The 23060-nt window shown below is 39.1% G+C and overlaps 1 protein-coding gene across 3 annotated transcripts in view; it reads right to left on the reverse strand.

The window, feature by feature from the left end:
- Positions 1-227: 227 nt before the first annotated feature.
- LOC115216999 (sphingolipid delta(4)-desaturase DES1-like) overlaps positions 228-23060 on the reverse strand; it is a 29451-nt gene continuing 6618 nt past the window's right edge. For all 3 annotated transcript variants that reach the window (XM_036507311.1, XM_036507310.1, XM_029786517.2), the window contains exons 3-4: positions 4942-5684; positions 228-461 (exon numbers count right to left, since the gene is read on the reverse strand). In XM_036507311.1, coding sequence (XP_036363204.1) covers positions 315-461; positions 4942-5684 — 890 coding nt within the window. In that variant the 3' untranslated portion in view covers positions 228-314. The remainder of the gene's footprint in view (positions 462-4941; positions 5685-23060) is intronic.

Consider the following 23060-nt stretch of genomic DNA (forward strand, 5'->3'; position numbering starts at 1 on the left):
GGAAACAAGCGAGGTCTTGTTACTGTTTTGTCACGTCAAACTGAAGGATTGCCCTTATTTTATTGACCCTGGAAGGATGAAAGGCAAAGTAGAACTGCTAAACATTTTGCCCAGCATGCTAACGACTCTGCCAGCTTGTCACCTTAGTAATAAAGTGATTTATAAAATTAATAAAAATGAGGTACAGAATTCCAGTAATGGAAAACAAAAATTATAATTATGAGTAATTAAAAATTTAAACAAATTTTTAATATATTTTTCAATGGTAAAAAAATGAAAACCAAAAAAAAAAAAAACCAGCACAGCATTCCTAATTACTTGGAAGATTTGAAAGGTTTTGTAGAACGCTTTATTCTTGAATACGGTCCAATATCAGGATCAAATATGAAATCGTAAATCACTTTCACCCAAGAGGTGTGACATGGTAGGTTGTCATAAAACTCTGGTGCCATTTTACGGAGCTGGAAAAAAAAAAAAAACAGAAAATAGATTCTAAATCATTGTCAACAATTGTAATATGGGGTGTTTGATGAAAATGGGCCCTAGAAACAAAATAAACACGCATTTATGTATGTGTCTGTATGTGTGTGTGTGTGTATATCATCATTTAACATCTTATTTCTATATTGCCCACAAGTGGCTAAACAGAGGGGACAAACAAGGGATTAAGTCGATTACATCAACTCCAGTGTGTAACTGGTACTTAATTTATTGACTCTGAAAGGATGAAAGGCAAAGTCGATCCCGGTGGAATTTGAACTCAAAACGTAATGGCAGACAAAATACCTATTTCTTTACTACCCACAGGGGGCTAAACACAGAGAGGACAAACGGATTAAGTCGATTATATCGACCCCAGTGTGTAACTGGTACTTATTTAATCCACCCTGAAAGGATGGAAGGCAAAGTTGACCTCGGCGGAATTTGAACACAGAACGTTCAGACAGACAAAATACCGCTAAGCATTTCGCCCGGGGTGCTAACGATTCTGCCAGCTCCTTGCCGCCATAAACAACGTTTAACATCTATTTCCCATGCTGGCATGGGTTGGATGGTTTGACTGAGGTCTGGCAAGTCAGGAGGCTGCCCCAGGCTCCAATCTGATCTGGTAATGTTTCTACAGCTGAAAGCCCTCCCTAACGCCATCCACTCAGAGTGTAGTGGGTGCTTTTTACATGCCACCAGCACAGGAGCCAGTCACGGGGCACTGGCATCGACCACACTCAGATGGTTATTTTCATGTGCCACTAATACCAACTTCGCCTTTCATCCCTTCTGGACCGATAAAGTACCAGCCAAGTACTTGGGTCAATGCAACTGATTTGCTCCCCACCCCCACTTCCAAACTGTTAACCCTGAACCCTGCTACAGACTAGCGTCCTATTAAGTGGGCAGATAACTGGCCTTATGAATCCTAGGGCTCAAGAAAAGCAAAAAATACAAGAGCCCAGATTTTCTCAGCCAATAGCATTTTGCATCATCATTATCATTTAAAGTCTGCTTTCCATGCTGGGAATGGGTTGGACGGTTTGACAGAAACTGACAGGGTCAAGAGCCACACCAGGTCCCACTCTGTTTTGGCATGGTTTCTAGGGTTGGATGACCTTCTGTAAAGTGATTGACATTATGCCAATCCCTTTACAGAGTGTAGTGTGTGCTTGTGCCACATATATTTCCCTTGGTAATGATGAGCCAGGCAGAAGAAGCTGCTGACCTTGTCATGGATAAAGACCAATGGTGAAAGCAAATTGGTTACAGGTGAGTGCACAATCTCTCTTATGAAGTGGACTTAAGAGTATTTGATATCATTAAAAGACACACAAGCATATTAAACATACCCTGATTTCAGGGAAAAGAGCATCAAGGACAAAGCGTTAGCTTACAGAAGGATAAACTTTACAGATAGAAATTGTAGCAAATAGTGTTGATGGATAGAGTGTGTAGATCAGAGAGGTACCCCAGGTAGAGCCATTAATTCTCTGAACTGAGAGATCACAGTTCTGCGATTATAAACATGTGGTGAGAATGTTCTGGGAAAGAATCGCTGGACATATTTTATGGGCGAAACCAGGAGACTGAGGGGCAGACTATGAGTGAGTTGGGTAACACCTGTGAGCTCAGCTGGTCTCACTTAGGGATCCAGTTGAATCAACTGGAGACAGTTGCTTCTGATAAGACCCATTGGAAGGCATGCTTGAGGACGCTCCCTCCATGACCCTCCCAAGAATAAGCAGGCAAAGATGTGATGAACAGAACATATGAAGCGAGGTTCAAAATTGTTCTGACACAATAGTACAATATGTTAACCCATTAATATCCGAACTGGCTTGTTTTATGCTCAATCTGGTCAGATCTGCCTATCACACCTACCCTACAATGTCATTCTGAAAATAAACAATCATATTACTAAATCTCAAAGCTATGAGATAATGCATGATTAATTCAAAACAACAAGCATTACATTTGACTGAGTAATATTTATGCTAAAGGATTACCCTTAGAACATGCACACAAAAATCCAACATTTTTACATTACAGACTTTTCATGTTCCCCCATATGCATCCTGTGTAAGTCAACGCTTAGAGAATTTACCAGAATGACAAGAATAGAACATTGCTAACTATTTAGCTAAATCAAACAACATTCACCAAAATGTCACCTTAGCCATAATATTATCATTATCTGCAGTCAAATAACATTTGAAGCTTTCTCTTTCTCTCTCTTTGAAACCATTTTGGAAACTAGATTATGTAAAAATGTTTTGTAGTAAACATTAAGCTGTCAAAACCATGCCAAAGCAGACCACTGAAGCACAATGCAGTCCTTGAGCTCATTAGATTCAGTCAAACCTTCCAACACATGCCAGCATGAAACATCATCATTTAACCCTTTCGTTACTGTATTTTTTTTGGAGAGGTTCTGTGTTTCTTTCAATTACTTTAAATATAACAAAGAATTTAGTATAATAACTTAGTTATCATTAAGCTAGTGTTAGGAACTTAAATTGTGACTAAAGTTTGGTGGAAGATTTTAATTAAAAACTTATGAAAACAAGACATTTGTACTACAGAGTCAGAGATGGTTTCAGCTGGGTTGGTAACGAAAGGGTTAACATCCGTTTTCCATGCTGGCATAGGTTGGATGTTAAATGATGACAATGACAGTATCACCGTTTCCAAATTGGACCCCCATGTAGAGATGTTTTTAAAATTAACACGCAAATAAATAAAGCAGTCGTTTCTGAAATCATTCTTATAAATATTAATGATCTCCCAGTTTCATTGAATAAAACAATGTATTTAAGTGATGTGATTCTCTTGTTGCTATAGTAACCAACAGAGCAGACTGTACTCGTGTCGAACAGTTAGATTCTAATTTTAGACACAAAATGCAAACTTTGGTTTTACTGCAGTTAACCTTTTTTTGTGACCAAGTATCTAATGAAATACAACAATCTGTGTTTCGATTAATTTCCAAAATGACACACGTGGAATGGGTTAGAAAAACTGGTTTTTTTTTTTTCCTGATAATCAAGATATTGTTTAGAACATATGGCACCTTCTCTTAGTGGCTAACAACACTAGTACAGCTGGCCTTGTATGCAGTTTTACAGATGCTCTATGTGCAAATCAGAGGCAGGCCACATTTCTGCAAAGACTTCTCAATCACCAGTCAAAATCCCTGTATTAGTCTAACATCTGAAAGGAGGGAATAATCCACCCTCATCCTTGTTTCGATATCCACTTTTCCATACTTGCATGGAATGGGTTGGACAGAATTTGCTGTGGCAGATTTTCTTTGACCAGATGCCCTTCCAGGAGTCAATTCTCACCAGTTTTCAAATTAGGTAATTTTTGCACCCTGGCTGGATATGCTTTCACAGTAAATTGGAAACTATGGGCTTTTCCCAGTTTCTGTCTACCAAATCCACCCACAAAAAGGAGAATACCAGTCTGACTATAATACACAGGGTGGCAAGCTGGCAAAATGCTTAGTGGTATTTCGTCTGAGTTCTGAGTTCAAATTCCGCCAAGGTCGACTTTGGCTTTCATCCTTTTGGGATCAATAAATTAAGTACCAGTTGCGTACTGGGGTCGATCTGATTGACTGCCCTCCTCCCCCAAAATTTCAGGCCTTGTGCCTAGAGTAGAAAAGAATATAAACAGTATACATCTTTTACCTGTTTCAGTATTTATTTTCTAAAGCTCGGTACTTATTCTACGATTCTCTTTTGCTGAACCACTAAGTTACAGGGACATAAACAAACCAACACCAGTTGTCAAGTGGTGGTGGAGGATAAACATAACACGCACAACATGCTGCTTTCAGTTACAGTCTACCAAATCTACTCACAAAGCTTTGGACAGTCCAGGACAATAGAAGACACTTGCCCAAGGTGCCACACCACCCAAGCTCCTCAACTGCACAACATCTGTGCCTACATAAAATTTTCGTCTGTATTGCATCATAGCACCAGGTGTAACATCAATGGGGGCAAAGCAAATATTCACAATTAACTCATTAAAACATATAGCAGCTGCTATTTCAGTTTTTACAAATGCTAATTCGTTATTCTTTATGTGTTTAATAATAAAACATTAGTTTCTTTATCACAACTTGAACTAAATTTCTGTGAAAGTTTTTCTCACACTAAAAAAAATGAAAGAAAAACCTATAAAGATGACTGATAAAGCATAAAAGAAAATGCACTGAATTTGCAAAATTGTGTGTATCCTTTTTTTATAACCCATTTGCTTTCAACTTCTAAAGAGGTCAAAGAAAACATCTGCATTGTGTCGATCTATCAAACTGTGTCAACATTTTCAAGATGAATCAGAGTTGGTGAAAAGTCTATAATTTTTGATTTGTAAGCTACAACTGAATACGCAGAGCAATGAATAAACTTATTTTGAACAAAATTAAATAAAATAAAATCTTACCGCAGGCAATTTACTTCCAGCAACATAAGGGAAGTCGTGGTGCTCATTGTGGAAACCAACATTGAAGGTGATTGCGTTGAGACAGCCATAATAGGAGTAGGTTTCATATCCTTTCTTGATCATGTAATGCTCAGATATAAAATGCCCAGCCATTGGGTGGAGCCCAGTTGCCAAAAGAGTTCCAGCAATCATGTACACAATAGGTTTTATACCCAGAAAATAAAACACTACAGCATCAAAGCTAAACTGTACAAATATATTGATTAGTTCCAAAAGTTCAAAAGACTTAGGACGAATGAAAAACGGCCGTATTGTGTAAAACAATGGCTGTAAAACCACCCAGAGAAATTTGGTAAATGTTCTGTTAAAGAACTTAGCTTCGAAATAGGTAGGAATATCTACATCTATGTCATCCTCTCCTTGAAATCGATGATGTTCCAGGTGGTATTTTTTAAAAGTGATTGAGACAGGTACTCCAAGAGGTAAGTTGCCAAATATTCCCAAAGCTCTGTTTGCTAGTGGGTACTTTGTTCCGAAAGCCAAATTATGAGCAATTTCATGAATAGCTAAAGACATTGAATGATTAATGACACCACCAAAACAGTAGGCAAATATTATTATATACACCCAGTCCATATCCTTAACAAAATACATTGATATCATCTGTATGATCACCATACATAAGACTATGAACTTTAGATTCGGATCTGGCCCAAACAGCTTTTTCACTTCAGGATGTTTCTCTGAAATATAAAAAAAAAAGAAAAAAAACATTAATTAACTAAACAAAAGCCTTAATTTTTCTAGTGTATCTTGGGGGGGTCATTATGCCAATAACACACACACACACACTGATTCTATTTCACTTATTATTCATCAATTAGCTAACTGTTTAAACAATCGAATGCTTCGTTAATCATTTGATTAATGAAATCAATTAAGTTCGTCAAAGTCGTTTTGTTGACCTCTTCAATGACATGCTCACTCGCTCTCTCTTCAGATCAGCTTCAGGTCTCTGAATTGATTAGTAAATTAAACTAGTCACATCTGGCCCCTTGCAACAACTCTGCAGTATCATTCTAAAAAATTAGAAGTTACCTCATTATGATTTCAAAGTTATAAGATAATACATGATTAATTCAAAACAATGTGAATAAGCAATGCATTTGATAAAATAATCTGAAAGCTAAAGGGTCAAATAGTTAATTAATCAATGAATAATAAAGAAGTGCAATAGAGTCAGTGCATGTGTTCATAATTATGACCCTCCCAAAAACACAAAATTTGTTTCAACACACAAGTTCACATCAAGAATTATGCAAACCAAATACAAAAATCATCTGTTGTGTAAAAGTTCCTTCGTTGGATGACAGAGTCCCACCTGTGATACATATACTGTGTAACTTTCCAATCCAGAACAGAAATATATTCATTCAGAAAATATATTAGGCTATGGGTTTGACTTGGATTGACATATACCCAGAAAAACCTCAACCAAATACTAAGCTGCTCCTATATTCACAAATCCATCCTATATTGTAGGTACACTAACGAAGTACTTACAGCTGTGTGCTTTTGCTTGTTTGTATTGGTTACAGCCATGATGGGGCACTGCCTTGAAGGGTTTTAGCCATAACGAATCAACTTCAGGACTTATATACTTTTTAAAGCCTGGTACTTACTCTTTTGGCCTGTTGGCTGATTTACGGGAATGTAAACAAACCAACACTGGTTGAAAGTGGTGTGTGTGTTGTGGGGTGACAATCATAGGCAGCTTCCACACATTTCTGTTTAGCAAACTCACTCCCAAGGCATTGGTTGACCCGGGGCTAAAGAAGCAGACACCTGTCCAAGGTGTTGCACAGTTACACTGAACTTAAAACTATATCGTTACAAGGTGTGCTTCTTAGCCACATAGACATACCTCACCTGTGTAAATGAGGGGGTACTGAAAAGTTCTTGGCTTTGAGTAAAAATAAAAAATACAGGAAGATCAGTTAATTATGATTTAATTCAACATATTCCCCCTCAGATACAGCAATCCTTCAGTTTTTCTAAACTTGAAAGGTTAGGCCTACAACCAGTCTTCTTGTCTTGTCTTGAGACAGCATTCACCCGGGGTGGGTTGAGCTGGCTTCATTTATCCTCAATGTTGCATCTCCAACCACTTGTTATTCCAGCGGCGAACACCGTAGACATGGGGGCCTAGGTTGGGTTCCAGATCCGCCTTGACTGTCCACCACATCGCTTTCGCCAACCCTGAAGGGGAGCTGGGGCAATTGCAACCAGGCCTTTCATGATATCTTTAAAACCAGAACTTTTCAGCACCCCTCGTATATCTATAGGTATTACTTGTTATCAACATAGATGAAGTTAAGGCTCTGAAGTACAAGCTTTTTCATTTATTATCTTAACTCAAGCAGTTCGGAAGTTTTAACAAACTAGGTTTATAAAGCTGTAACCAGTTAAGTCAACAGAATGTTTGCACCTCAGCCTAAGTGTCGATTCCCATAACCAGCACTGCAGAGTACCTGGCCTAGATATTTAAATCTCATCAGCCCAGCCTACCAAACTGTAGTAGATTCTATAAAAAGATATTGTCTACCAGTGTCAGTAGTGAAATCGTTGAGTAATTGCCAAATATTTTATTAGTTTTGCAGTGCAGGTTTCAAATATGTCTCAGAGCAGGCAACATGAAACCATTCCAGAGAATCTTAACATTCTTTTTTTTCTAATTTTGAAAGGTCAGCAATTCTGAGGGAGACACATCGATTACATTGACCTCGGTGCTCAACTGGAATTTATTTCATCAACCCTGAAAAGATGGAAAGTAGTGAACCTCAGCAGAATTTGAACTCAGAACATAAAGAACTGGGTGGGAATGGAGGGGGTGGTGGTGCTGCTAAGCTTATTTTTCCAACACACTAATGATTCTGCTCTGCCAGCTCATCACTTCTTTTGACTAAATAGTTTTTCGTGGTGCCACAGTTGCTAAATGGGTAACAGGAATTTACTTCAAGTTTTTCTTGAATTGCTTCTGTTTAAATTATACAGGCGTAGGAGTAGCTGTGTGGTAAGTAGCTTGCTTACGAACCACATGGTTCCGGGTTCAGTCCCACTGCGTGGCACCTTGGGCAAGAGTCTTCTACTATAGCCTCGGGCCAACCAAAGCCTTGTGAGTGGATTTGGTAGATGGAAACTGAAAGAAGCCTGTCATATATATGTATATGTGTGTGTGTGTGTATATGTTTGTGTGTCTGTGTTTGTCCCCCTAAAATCGCTTGACAACCGATGCTGGTGTGTTTATCTCCCCGTAACTTAGTGGTTCAGCAAAAGAGACTGATAGAATAAGTACTAGGCTTACAAAGAATAAGTCCTGGAGTTGATTTGCTTGACTAAAGGCGGTACTCCAGCATGGCCTCAGTCAAGTGACTGAAACAAGTAAAAGAGTAAAGAGAAAATGTCAACAGGTATAATTATTTCTGCCCAAATCCACTTGTCCTAACCAAACAGGCCCATTATAAATGGGTCTGGATAGAAAACTCAAACTTAACACTCCAATGATGGCCTATCTAATGCATATATAGATATCATCATCATCATCAATTTACATTTGCTTTCTTTGCTAGCAAGAGTCGGCTGGTGCAACAGGATCTAACAGGTTGGAGGACACATTGTACTTCACTGTCTCAGTTTCAGCTTGATTTCTACAACCAGACACACACTCCTGCTAGCAAAGAAAACAGACGTACACACACTGAACAAATCAATCGATATCTCAGTAGGTTTCTTGCATTTACGAGAGACTCAAAACATCAAAATCAATCAATAATTGTAGGATTTATATAAAGAAAAAAATTAACCTCCGTAATAGACCAGACAACCTAGCTTATTGCCAAGTCTTTGGATTCAAACTATGGACTACAGTCATGATTATCTAATCTGTGTTTAGTATTAGGGATTAAATTGTAAAAATTTACTAATTTTTATCTATAGGTAAATGAAGAAAGACTGATATTAATGTTCATAAACAAACATCAGAGGGCCCCTCACAGGTATCAAGAAGTGCTTTTGCTTGTTCCTGTCTTCATTTTTTAGTCAAGCGGGGAGGCAGGGCCTCAGAAACGAGAAAGAGAGAGAGGAAATTGAGGCCCACTCCAGTTTGAGGATACCTTTCTTTTTTTCTCTCTCTCTCGTTTCTGAGGCCATCTACCAGACCCACTCAAGGCTTAGGTCAGCCCAGAGCTGTCGAAGCCGACACTTGCCCACAGTGCCGCACACTGAGAGGAAAACCGAAACTAATATGGTTGGGAAGCGAACCTCTTGCCACTCAGCCACATTTGGCTGTAGGTCTCATGATTGTGACATAACTGGATGTGATGCTATGGAAAAAAAATCCCTTTCTCTTGTTGATGTTGAGGTAATCACCGAGTCTGATATCATTGTAACTGACTGAAAAGAGCAACATTTCATTCCACATGGTGACAGATCAACAGTCAGGAACAGGGCTTTGGATAAAATCAACAACAACAACAGTATACAAAAGTGAAGGAAATTTTGAAGCGATAATGCGCTGGTGTCACATTACACTCTGTAAAGTGGTTGGCATTAGGAAGGGCATCCAGCTGTAGAAACCACGCTAGAACAGACAATGGAACCTGGCATGGCCCCTGGCCATACCAGCGCCTGTCAAACTATCAAACCCATGGAAAACAAACATTAAATGTGATAACAATAAAGTGTTTCACATTTCAGCACAAGGCCAGCAATTTTAGTTGTGACCGATGCCAGTGCCATCTGACTGGTACCCATGCTGGTGCACAAAAAACACACCATTCTAGCATTGGGCCTCATGGATACAGTGACAGATGACCAAGACCCTTAGTAATATACCGTGCTTGTGTTGACCTGTCAAACCAAGGGAGACTGTAGCGGTGGCTGGTGTCAAGTCAATGGCACCCGTGCCATAAAAAGCATCCACTATATTCTCATAGGTTGGCATTAGGAAGGGGATCCAGCCATAGAAACCTTGCCAAATCAGATTGGAACCTGGTACAGCCCCACCAACTTACTTGTTTTCAGTCAAACCGTCCAACCCTCGCCAGCATGGAAAGCAGATGATGATGATGGAAGGTGTAAGTCAATTATATCAACCCCAGTGTTTAACTGATGCATATTTTATTAACCCCAAAATGATGGAATGCAAAGACAACATTGGCAGAATTTGAACCTAAAATGTAGAGAATCAGAAGAGAAACCACTAAGCATTTTGCCCGGCTCACTTAACAATTCTACCAGCTTACTGAGTTAATGAAAGAAATAATAAAAGCAAATACTAAATGGAATCAAAGCAGCTTCAATCAGTAAATTAGGAATTTACAATCAACATTTCAATTAAAACTCAAAACAGAGATTAAAGGACATCTATTCACTGCTTAGACAATATCATCCCCACTCCAAACCCAGGTAAAACTTCTGTAATTAAATAGTTTCAGAACGTGTCCCAGCATGTATATTTTTCAGGCTAATTATTTGTAAATGAAGAAAATTATTTCTTCTGAGATAAAAATAAAGCGAAAAGAACAAAAGTCAAAATAGATTATAAAACGAAAACAGCAGTCACATGATTGCCTTTATTAGACAGATGGCATATAACTAGGCTGAAGTTAGTCCAGCTCGGAGATAATCCCTTAATAGCTAGAGAGAAATATGAACAGGGAGAATTGTAAATATTTGTGCTATAATTTCACTAATTACTGAAATTAGCCTCCATGTTTTTAGATAAAACTGCAGGAAATGAGAATTATGTTACAGAAATAACATCGATATGATAACAGCATATTGTCCCGGGTCAACTGAGCAGATTTATGATCAAACGCAATCCAGCTGTGACCACCCTATCCTTTAGAATGGAACTGAGCACTAATTTTTAAATGTGTTTTTCCTCTCTTTTTTTTTTAATCCGTTAGTATTTAAGCAAGCCACACATAGGCGCAGGAGTGACTGTGTGGTAAGTAGCTTGCTTACCAACCACATGGTTCCGGGTTAAGTCCCACTGCGTGGCACCTTGGGCAAGTGTCTTCTGCTATAGCCTCGGGCCGACCAAAACCTTGTGAGTGGATTTGGTAGACGGAAACTGAAAAGAAGCCCATCGTATATATGTATTTATATATATATATATATATATATGCGTGTGTGTGTTTGTGTGTCTGTGTTTGTCCCCCTAGCATTGCTTGACAACCGATGCTGGTGTGTTTATGTCCCCGTTACTTAGCGGTTCGGCAAAAGAGACCAATAGAATAAGTACTGGGCTTACAAAAGAATAAGTCCCGGGGTCGAGTTGCTCGATTAAAGGCGGTGCTCCAGCATGGCTGCAGTCAAATGACTGAAACAAGTAAAAGAGTAAAGAGTATAGTTAAGTGTTCTACCTATTTTGTATCAAAGCTGACCACATCCAGGCCCTCACACCTGCCCTACAATGTCATTCTAAAAATAAAGCAACCACATCATAGAAATGTCAATGGTGTGATAATGTAGGTTAATTCAAAACAATGTGGATAAATAATCATTAAATGTGACAGAGTAATCTTAATGCTAAAGGGTTAAAAATGACAGGGTGAAAGTTAAAGTGTATTTGGCTGCTCTTTCTAGCAAGGCAAGTAGAGCCACACAGTGGTTCCCTCACTAATTGATACTTATTGCTATGTAATACTAGTCGTCTGCAGTCAACAGAGGAAAGTTTGATTATATTTTTCAAATATTTCTTTTAAAATCAACAAGGCGCAGAGTGGCTGTGTGGTAAGTAGCTTGCTAACCCACCATATGGTTCCGGGTTCAGTCCCACTGCGTGGCATCGTGGGCAAGTGTCTTCTGCTTTAGCTCTGGGCTGACCAATGCCTTGTGAGTGGATTTGGTAGACAGAAACTGAAAGAAGCCTGTCGTAGATATGTATATATATATATATGTATGTGTGTGTCTGCATTTGTCCCCCCCATCATCGCTTGACAACCGATGCTGGTGTGTTTACGTCCCCGTCACTTAGCGGTTCGGTAAAAGAGACCAATAGAATAAGTACTGGGCTTACAAAGAATAAGTTCTGGGGTTGATTTTCTCGACTAAAGGCGGTGCTCCAGCATGACCACAGTCAAATGACTGAAACAAGTAAAAGAGTAAGAGTAAAGATAAAAAGAAAAAAAATTTTTTTTTAAATTAGTGACATTAGTGACAGGCGCAAGAGTGGCTGTGTGGTAAGTAGCTTGCTAACCAACCACATGGTTCCAGGTTCAGTCCCACTGGAATAATTTCTAGAACAATAACATTCAAGGAATCCTATTAAAGACAGCAGGATATGATTTGAAAGAAACTTGTTTGTTATTTTTAGCAAATTATGTAGACTGTATTGAGGCTTTTTTTGTTGTCGTCAATAATAGGAAGCTCTTTCTATTTATAAATGTTACATGTATATTAAAGTATATAATAGGTCAGAGACGAACAAAACCTTTAGCAATTACCTGGGCACTAAGTTTTGAATGATAGACTGGTTGACTGATCACCCAGTCTATCATTGGTTAAGTTTATAGCTAAGGATCAAGGATATGAAATGTGAGAATGGACCACTTGTAGAAAAGAGGCCCAGAGTCAAGAGCTGATAAATGGAGCGAATTAATGTTAGGCCCAGAAGTGAAACAGGAAGATTAAGAAACTCACTTTGCAACCATGGGGTTTTGGGTTCAGTTGCATTGTGCTGGGGTTGGTTTGTGTGACTAAATTAGTCATGGGCAGCGTTTTATCAGAAGTGGTTCCCATGAACTATTTCTCATCACCAGGTGCACCACATTACTAAGAAAAAATTCAGGAAATTCTTTTTGTTTAGGTTTGTCATTCAGAAAGTTTCCTGTGCTGCAGGTTGTCCATGACTACAAAACTTGTTGAGGCAGAGCCCCAGCATGGCCACAGTTAAATGACTGAAACGAGTAACAGATAAAAGATATATAATTATGACTATGCTTGATAATTCAAAACTCTGGCTGTGTTGGTATTTTAATTATTGTCAGGTCATTAATTTTCTCGCATAATACAAATAATTTGTATCTAGTAAAACTTTTATGTATCATCATCATCAACAGTCAAATGAGTGAAATAAGTAAAAGAAAAAAAATATTTGATGATGAAGATGATGATGATATTCAAAATTGTTTTCATTTACCTCCCTGTTTTAGTATCTGTCACACATATCACTACTTTCTGACATCTGATGGCTGAGCATTCTGTAGTTTGGACGATAACTCATTCTATTGTTCACTGATATGATTCCTCATGTCTGCTGTGCATAAAGTGAGACTGAGAGAGATTTTTGAGGAGATAATTAGAGAAGTTTATCAAATAAGGTGTAATGTGTTGGCTTTGTTACTCTGGACCTTGGATTCATAATCAGCATAGTTACATTCATACTCTCTTTTACTTGTTTCAGTCATTTGGCTGTGGCCATGCTGGATCACCGCCTTTAGTTGAAGAAATTGACCCCAGGACTTATTCTTTGTAAGCCTAGTACTTATTCTATCGGTCTCTTTTGCCGAACCGCCAAGTTACGGGGACGTAAACACACCAGCATCATTTGTCAAGCGATGTTGGGGGGACAAACATATACACACACATACATATATATATATATATATACACACATATATACGATGGGCTTCTTTCAGTTTCCGTCTACCAAATCCACTCACAAGGCTTTGGTCGGCCCGAAGCTATAGTAGAAGACACTTGCCCAAGGTCCCACACAGTGGGGCTGAACCCGGAACCATGTGGTTGGTAAGCAAGCTACTTACCACACAGCCACTCCTGCGCCATGTATTCTTTTACTGGTTTAGTTACGTGGTAAGAAGTTTGCTTTCCAACCGCATGGTTTCAGGTTCTGTTCCACTACATGGCATCTTGGAGCAAGTGTCTTCTATTATAGCCCTGAGCCAACCAAAACCTTGTGAATAGATTTATCATCATCATCATCATCGTTTAACGTCCGTTTTCCATGCTAGCATCGGTTGGATGGTTCAACTGGGGTCTGGAAAGCCAGAAGGCTGCACCAGGCCCAGTCTGATCTGGCAGTGTTTCTACAGCTGGATGCCCTTCCTAACGTCAACCACTCCGAGAGTGTAGTGGGTGCTTTTTATGTGCCACCTGCACAGGTGCCAGACGAGGCTGGCAAACGGCCACGATCGGATGGTTCTTTTTACGTGCCACTTGCACGGGGGCCAGACGGGGCTGGCTGGAAACTGAAAGAAATTTGTGTGTGTCTTGTTTCAGTTATTAGACTGTGGCCATACAGGAGCACCACATTAAAGATTTTTTTTTTTCTAAATTGAACGTATCAACTCCAGTATTTTTTTTTAAAGCCTGGTACTTATTCTATTGGTCTCTTTTGTTAAACTGGTAAGTTATGGGGGCCACAAGCACACCAGCACTGAATGTCAAGCAGTGGTGGTTACACACACACACAGACGACAGGCCTCTTTCAGTTTTCATCTACCAAATCCACCCACAAGACTTTAGTCAGCCTGAGGCTATAGCAGAAGACACCTGTCCAAGGTGCCATGCAGTGGGACTGAACCCAGAACCATGTGGTTGGGAGGCAAGCTTCTTACCACACAGCCACTGTGTGTGTTACTGTCTCCTGACTCGGGCATCATGTAATAGTTGTAAACAAAAGTTACCATCATGCCAGTAATATCCAGTTCCACTCTTCCTTGAAAACATGTCTGGTCACGGAGAAATGTTCTCTTACTCGGAAAGGTAAGGGTTAGCGACAGGAAGGGCATCCTGTGAAAATCTGCCTCAACAAATTCCCCCTGATCCATACAAGCAATGAAAAGTGGACATCAGAACATTGATGATGATAACTCACTTCATTGGACCCTGTAGTTATTTTGTTGACCTCAGAGGGATGAAAACTGAAGTGAAGCTGGGTAGGATTTGAACTCAGATTGGAAAGGAGTATAATGGAATATCCACAAAGTGTTTTACCTACCACACCACTGACATACTCTTTTTACTCTTTTACTTATTTCAGTCATTTGACTGTGGCCATGCTGGAGCACCGCCTTTAGTCAAGCAAATCGACCCCGGGACTTATTCTTTGTAAGCCCAGTACTTATTCTATCAGTCTCTTTTGCCGAACCACTAAGTGACGGGGACGTAAACACACCAGAAAAGAATGTCTTTCTGAACTCATACACAAGCTTTGAAGCTTCACGCACAGATTTACTGGCTTTATCAAAAGTAATAAGTACGTTGCAGAAACCTCATCTAAGATTTCTCTGAGATATTGATGTGTTGGGCTTTTACAACAAGCAGCTGTTATATATTTAGCTTGACAAACAGCAACTTCATTGTCGGCTTATTTGTTATGTCACTGCTATTCAGGCAACTCAATATTTTCTAACCACACACACACACACACAGTCACAGATGTGCACGTGGGAATATTAGGAGGCATAAATATGCTTCATTTATGTGAATGCTAATAATATTGACATAAGAGGACATAAATGTGTCAAAGAATTCACTCGTTAGTAAATGTCAGTAAAGGGTACAATGAGATAGGAGTGGCTGTGAGGTAAGTAGCTTGCTTATCAACCACATGGTTCCGGGTTCAGTCCCACTACATGGCACCTTGGGCAAGTGTCTTCTACTATAGCCTTGGGCTGACCAAAGCCTTGTGAGTGGATTTGGTAGACGGAAACTGAAAGAAGCCTGTTGTATATATGTGTGTGTGTGTATATATATATATATATATATATATATATATATACATACATACATATGCATGTATGTGTGTGTATATGTTTGCGTGTCTGTGTTTGACCCCTCAACATTGCTTGACAACCGATGCTGGTGTGTTTACGTCCCCGTCACTTAGCGGTTCAGCAAAAGAGACCAATAGAATAAGTACTAGGCTTACAAAGAATAAGTCCTGGGGTCGAATTGCTCGACTAAATGCGGTGCTCCAGCATGGCCACAGTCAAATGACTGAAACAAGTAAAAGAATATACACACACACCACTTTTTTCTATCTCTCTCTCCTTTGACTGGGATAGACATGATGTATCTCTACAGCAAGACATCTGTATCCCTCTTTTATCCCTCAATATTACTCCCTTCTCAATTAAGGGAGTGTCAATGCAAGTTACTTGGTGGCCTCACTAGTGTTGGTAGTAAGACAAAATGCATCCAGTACACACTGTAAAGTGGTTGGTATTAGGAAGGGCATCCAGTGAAAGAAACCATGCCAAAGCCGACAATAAAAGTCGGAGCAGTCCTCTGCTTTGCTAGTTTCTGTCTAATCCATGCCAGCCACAGAAAACAGACATTAACCCTTTAGTGTTCAAACTGGCCCTATCAGGCCAAAATTGTCTTCCTGTTTTATTTTTAAAACGAGCCAGCTCTGACCTCTCCCACCTACCCTACAAAGTCATTCTAAAAATAAACAGGGACATCATCAAAATCCCAGAGTTACAAGATGCTGTACAATTAATTTAAAACAATGTGATTAAACAGGCTTTACATTTGATAGAGTAATCTGAATGCTAAAGGGTTAAATGAATATGATGATGATATACAGATATATAGGTGCAAGAGTGGCTGTGTGGTAAGTAGCTTGCTTACCAACCACATGGTCCCGGGTTCAGTCCCACTGCGTGGCCCCTTGGGCAAGTGTCTTCTGCTATAGCCTCAGGCCGACCAATGCCTTGTGAGTGGATTTGGTAGACGGAAAGCCCGTCATATATATATATATATATATATATTATATATATATATATATATAATATATATATATATACATATGCATGTATGTGTGTGTATATGTTGCGTGTCTGTGTTTGACCCCTCAACATTGCTTGACAACCGATGCTGGTGTGTTTACGTCCCCGTCACTTAGCGGTTCAGCAAAAGAGACCAATAGAATAAGTACTAGGCTTACAAAGAATAAGTCCTGGGGTCGAATTGCTCGACTAAATGCGGTGCTCCAGCATGGCCACAGTCAAATGACTGAAACAAATAAAAGAATATACACACACACCACTTTTTTCTATCTCTCTCTCCTTTGACTGAGATAGACATGATGTATCTCTACAGCAAGACATCTGTATCCCTCTTTTATCCCTCAATATTACTCCCTTCTCAATTAAGGGAGTGTCAATGCAAGTTACTTGGTGGCCTCACTAGTGTTGGTAGTAAGACAAAATGCATCCAGTACACACTGTAAAGTGGTTGGTATTAGGAAGGGCATCCAGTGAAAGAAACCATGCCAAAGCCGACAATAAAAGTCGGAGCAGTCCTCTGCTTTGCTAGTTTCTGTCTAATCCATGCCAGCCACAGAAAACAGACATTAACCCTTTAGTGTTCAAACTGGCCCTATCAGGCCAAAATTGTCTTCCTGTTTTATTTTTAAAACGAGCCAGCTCTGACCTCTCCCACCTACCCTACAAAGTCATTCTAAAAATAAACAGGGACATCATCAAAATCCCAGAGTTACAAGATGCTGTACAATTAATTTAAAACAATGTGATTAAACAGGCTTTACATTTGATAGAGTAATCTGAATGCTAAAGGGTTAAATGAATATGATGATGATGATGATATACAGATATATAGGCGCAAGAGTGGCTGTGTGGTAAGTAGCTTGCTTACCAACCACATGGTCCCGGGTTCAGTCCCACTGCGTGGCCCCTTGGGCAAGTGTCTTCTGCTATAGCCTCAGGCCGACCAATGCCTTGTGAGTGGATTTGGTAGACGGAAAGCCCGTCATATATATATATATATATAAGTATGTGTGTGTATATGTTTGTGTGTCTGTGTTTGTCCCCCCTAGCATTGCTTGACAACCGATGCTGGTGTATTTCGTCCCCGTCACTTAGCGGTTCGGCAAAAGAGACCAATAGAATAAGTACTGGGCTTACAAAGAATAAGTCCCGGGGTCGATTTGCTCGACTAAAGGCGGTGCTCCAGCATGGCTGCAATCAAATGACTGAAACAAGTAAAAGAGTAGAGCTTGTATGACAGCTTGGCTGTTTACAACCACATCAAAACAACAAGGGTACCCATGTGCACACACGACAGGCTTTTTTCAGTTTCCATCTACCAAGTCCACTTGCCCCGTGTGCCATGAAGTAGGAATACTGAGACCACATGGTTTGAGATATAAGCTTTTCAACCACATAGTCATGCCTCCACTTATATGTATACATGGGTGTGGTGCTCACAGATATGAAACAGGAACAGAACAAAGACAAGGATCATAGAATAAGCAGTTTGGTTATGAAGCAGTGTGTTGTTTGTTAATGACAATCATCATCATTGTTTAATGTCCGCTTTCCATGCTAGCATGGGTTGGACGATTTTGGCTGAGGTCTGGCGAGCCAGATGGCTGCACCAGGCTCCAATCTTGATCTGGCAGAGTTTCTACAGCTGAAAGCCCTTCCTAACACCAACCACTCCGAGAGTGTAGTGGGTGCTTTTCACATGCCACCGGCACGGGGGCCAGTCAGGCGGTACTGGCAATAACCTCGCTCGAATCTTTTACACATGCCACCGGCACAGTGTCAGTGAGGTGACGTTGGTAATGATCACGCTCGAATGGTGTCCTTTTATGTGCTACCGGCACGGAGCCAGTTGGCTGCTCTGGCAACGATCACGCTTGGCTGGTGCTCTTGGTACTCTACTAGCATGGGCACAAGTGCCAGTAAGGCGACACTGGTAATGATCACACTTGAATGGTGCCCTTTTATGTGCCACTGGCACGGAAGCCGATTAGCCGCTCTGTTAATCACCCTCGTATGGTGCTCTTTGCATCCTGCTAGCACGGGTGTCAGTCTTTCACTTGCCTCAACAGGTCTCAACAATAACTATGTAAATATATGAATACTGTATACTTTCGATATAAATAAGTGACATAATACAACCTTTTATTGAGACAGTTGAACATATTTCCTAAATAATGTCCTTCACTCAAGTCCTGCATGTTTATTGCCATACAACACATCTAAAAGTTTTAAAATATCTTATTTTCTTCAACAGAAAAATTACTTCAAACTTCAAGTTAAAACTAGGACTAGATTTTTTAATAGGAAATTGTCATATGAAGTAAATTAAGCTTTTATACTACTACTACTACTACTACTACAACTACATAATTAAGTGTAAGTCAGTTCTTTAAACATGGGAATTTTATAAAGGATTGGTCCACCTATTTTCCATCAAATTTCAACGAAGCAGGCATACAAATGACTTCAGATAATTTAGTATTTATATTATATTATAGCACAATCAATGTAATAGGAGAGGTTGGATGCTCCTTGAATAAAGTATGTATATCTCTATACTAGATTGTTAGTTGTAATTTAGCCCCAGGTCTTTCCTGATCAACCAGATTAGGTCTGCTCTAGTAAAGCAGATGTATAATATCTACGGTACTGAAGTAACTGATTAAAGAAATCATTCAATCAACTTAGCTATTTGGTTAAGAAGTTTGCTTCACAGTCATATAATCCTGGGTTCAGTCCTATTGTGCAGCACCTTAAGCAGCCTTCCGCTGTAGTTCAGATCCATTAATGCACTTTGCAAAGCGTATAGAGAACAACAGAAGCAAACTTGAGATCTCAGACCCAAGAACAAAGAAGTTTGGAAATGTTACTACAAAAAGTTGATGAATGAGAAGAATGCAGAGGGGAGAGAGGGGGATGGATCTAAAAAAAGACCCGACAGAGGGAATTTCCCCTGGCAGTATCGTTGCTTCTTGATACTGCTGAGGGGGAGGAGCAACACTGAATGAGTGAAAATCATTTGTAATCTCCAACAGCTGAGAAACAGAAGGTCACAGTGCAAGTTAACCGTAGTAGTAATATACATATATATATATATATATATATATACACACACACCCACACATGTATATGGAGAGAATGAGAGAGATAGATAGATATTTATTTATCAACATCTATATAAACACACAGACCTTCAGCCTGTAACAAGTTTGATAAGTGCCATCATGCATTGGCACTTATCAAACAAGTTACAGGCTGCCTGTGTGTTTAATTAGCTGTTTATATATATATATATATAAAGATAGATAGATAGGTTTAAGAGACAGAATCACCCTCAAGCAACTCAATTGTCATTATACACGATAGGTACAAATAGGACTAAATATTAAAATTATCAAAATTAACACCTACAATTCTTATTCTAAATCATATACTTTACATTATATATACTACGCGCGTTTCATGACAACATATTCCTTGATAATGCTGAAATAGAGGTCTTGAAATACCATATTATTTTAATATTGTATTGTATTTCAAGACCTTTATTTAGGGCAATATCGAGGAATATGTTGTCATGAAACACACGTAGTATATATAATGCAAAGTATATGATTTAGAATAAGAATTGTAGGTGTTAATTCTGATAATTTTAATATTTAGTGCTATTTGTACCTATTGTGGATAATGTCGTTCAATAACGATTGAGTTGCTTGAGGGTGATTCTGTCTCTTAAACCTATCAATTTATATGTGTATAAGACAGTGAGTAATTCATTTTAGTACCACTAAATTGAACTTCTCTCCCCTGTGGACTCGGAAATAACTTCCCTAATATTAATATTAAATATATATATATATATATATATCATTATCGTTTAACGTCTGCTTTCCATGCTATCATGGGTTGGATGATTTGATTGAGGACTGGAGAACCAGATGGCTGCACCAGGCTCCAATCTAATCTGGCAGAGTTTCTACAGCTGGATACCTTTCCTAATGCCAACCACTCCGAGAGTGTAGTGGGTGCTTTTATGTGTCACCGGCATGAGGGCTAGTCAGGCAGTACTGGCAACGGTCACGCTCAAATGGTGTTTTTTATGTGCCACTTGCACAAGAGCCAGTCCAGCGGTACTGGCAACAACCTCGCTTGAATGTTTTTTCACGTGCCACCAGCACAAGTGCCAATAAGGCAACGCTGGTAAGGATCACGCTCGAATGGTGCTTTTTACGTGCCACCAGTCCTCAAATTGTCCAACCCATGGAAAGCTGACGTTAAACAATGATCTCTTTCATATATATATATATATCTATGCATACACGCACACACACATATATATATCTATATGTAGAGCGAGTGTGTGTGTGTGTGCATTCATTTATCAGAATGTACAATGCTTCACAGGTGGAAACAAAGAGTAAATGGAAAAATAGAGCTGTGAGTCAGGCCCAGTCATTCAACCAACTACCTGTGCACTATATGACTGTCTGATAAGAGCTGATCTGCAACTATAATACAATAACAACAAAATAAAAGGACAAAGCTTATTAACTCACTGGAAATGAAGAAACCTTGACATAGTCAACTGATTTGACCTATTGACAGCCCCCACCCCCATTGCTTTTCCTATAAGCAGGATTTGGGGACAAGGCAGAAAATCCTTAATATAAACTAATTTGATTTATGAAGCGATGTTCAAAATGAAAATGAAACTTCCCTCAGCATAACGAGTCTGATTTGAAAATCGTTAACTGTTCTGCACAAGTCACATCCAGTTTTCATCAGGCCTGTTAGCCGTTTAGCATGATACATCTCGTGAAAGTTGCAGAAGAATGGAGAGACTTATCAAATTGAAACCGTTGAAGGTCATCAAATTTCCTCGGTAGTATCAGGTGCCATATATTGTCCCTACATACACTAACACGTATGTATATGTTCCAAAACTGCATTTTTATTTTGTTCTGAACATGTAAAATGGATCCCTCTTGTCCTAATATGTAAATAGCTAATCTGTAAGGGGAAGAAGAAAAAAATACATACATTAGTTTACTATTCACATCACTATATTATCTAAACAAGTAGGCACTGCAGAGCGGTGTCATTTTCTGAGAAATGTCAGCTTAGTTTAGTGTCAGCCTATACCGTTGACAGCTGCCCTCTGTTATAATTACACAAACCTAATCATTACAACCTGTTAGATTCAGCCAGTCTAAGTAACACGGATGATATAAATGAAAGAAGTGTAATTATGAACAGACTGGATCTTTCTAATTGTCATTTTGTGATGCTAATGGCCTTGTTTTTAGATAGAGGAATGAATCTTTAACGATAAGGGGGTAAGACAAAGTGGATATTTTAGTACTGTGTTTCTCAATGGACATAAAGAAATACAAAAACACAAAAGTTTCTTTTTTTGTCTTGTTTGTATAGAGACAGCCGTGTGGTTAGGAAACTTGCTTTACAATCACAGGGCTTTTTGGGTTCAGTCCCAATGCAAAACACTTTGGACAAGTGTCTTCTACTATAGCCCTAGGCCAACTAATTCTTTGTGAGTGAATTTGGAAGACCGAAACTGTGTGAAAGTCCATCACACACACACACGCACTTTTTTTTTCACTGTTTGACAACTGGCATTTGTTTACATTCCCATAACTTAGCAGTTTGAACAAAGAGACTGATAGAATAAATACCAGACTTGGGAAATAAGTGCAGGGAGTAGGGTTGATTTGTTTGCCAAAATCAATTTGTACAAATACTCCTTTCTAGTATAGACCCAAGGACTGAAATTTAGGGGAAGAGGTCGATCAACCTCAGTGCTCAACTGGTATTTATCGACCCTAAAAGGGTGAAAAGTAAGGTCAGTCTCAGTGGAATTTGAACTCAGAATGAAAAGACGGATGAAAAGCTATTTGGCATTTTTGCCTGGCAGGCTAATGATTCTGGCAGCTCGCCACCTTAATTTGTACAAATAATGATTATTAAATATAATTATCAGTTATACTTGGGCTGTAGCAAAAAAAAAAATCAAGCTTGCCAAATTCCCATTAAATTCAGTGAAGCAGACATACAACCTCACAAGACTTGGCCAATACCTACAACAACTTAAAACTAATTCTGAAATATCACTATTTGATGTTTTAGTAACATTTTTACAAAAAGGAAAAAAAAACATTAAAGAATAGAATATCAAATTATAGAGAAAAAATACCCATAACTACCCTTCCAAGGAAACAGAGAAAAAGAGGGAAAAAATGGGGGGGAGCAGCAAAAGAGGGGGTGGGGAAGTAACAGGTTGTA

Source organism: Octopus sinensis, linkage group LG11, assembly GCF_006345805.1.
Source record: "Octopus sinensis linkage group LG11, ASM634580v1, whole genome shotgun sequence".
NCBI classification, from domain to species: Eukaryota; Metazoa; Mollusca; class Cephalopoda; order Octopoda; family Octopodidae; genus Octopus; species Octopus sinensis.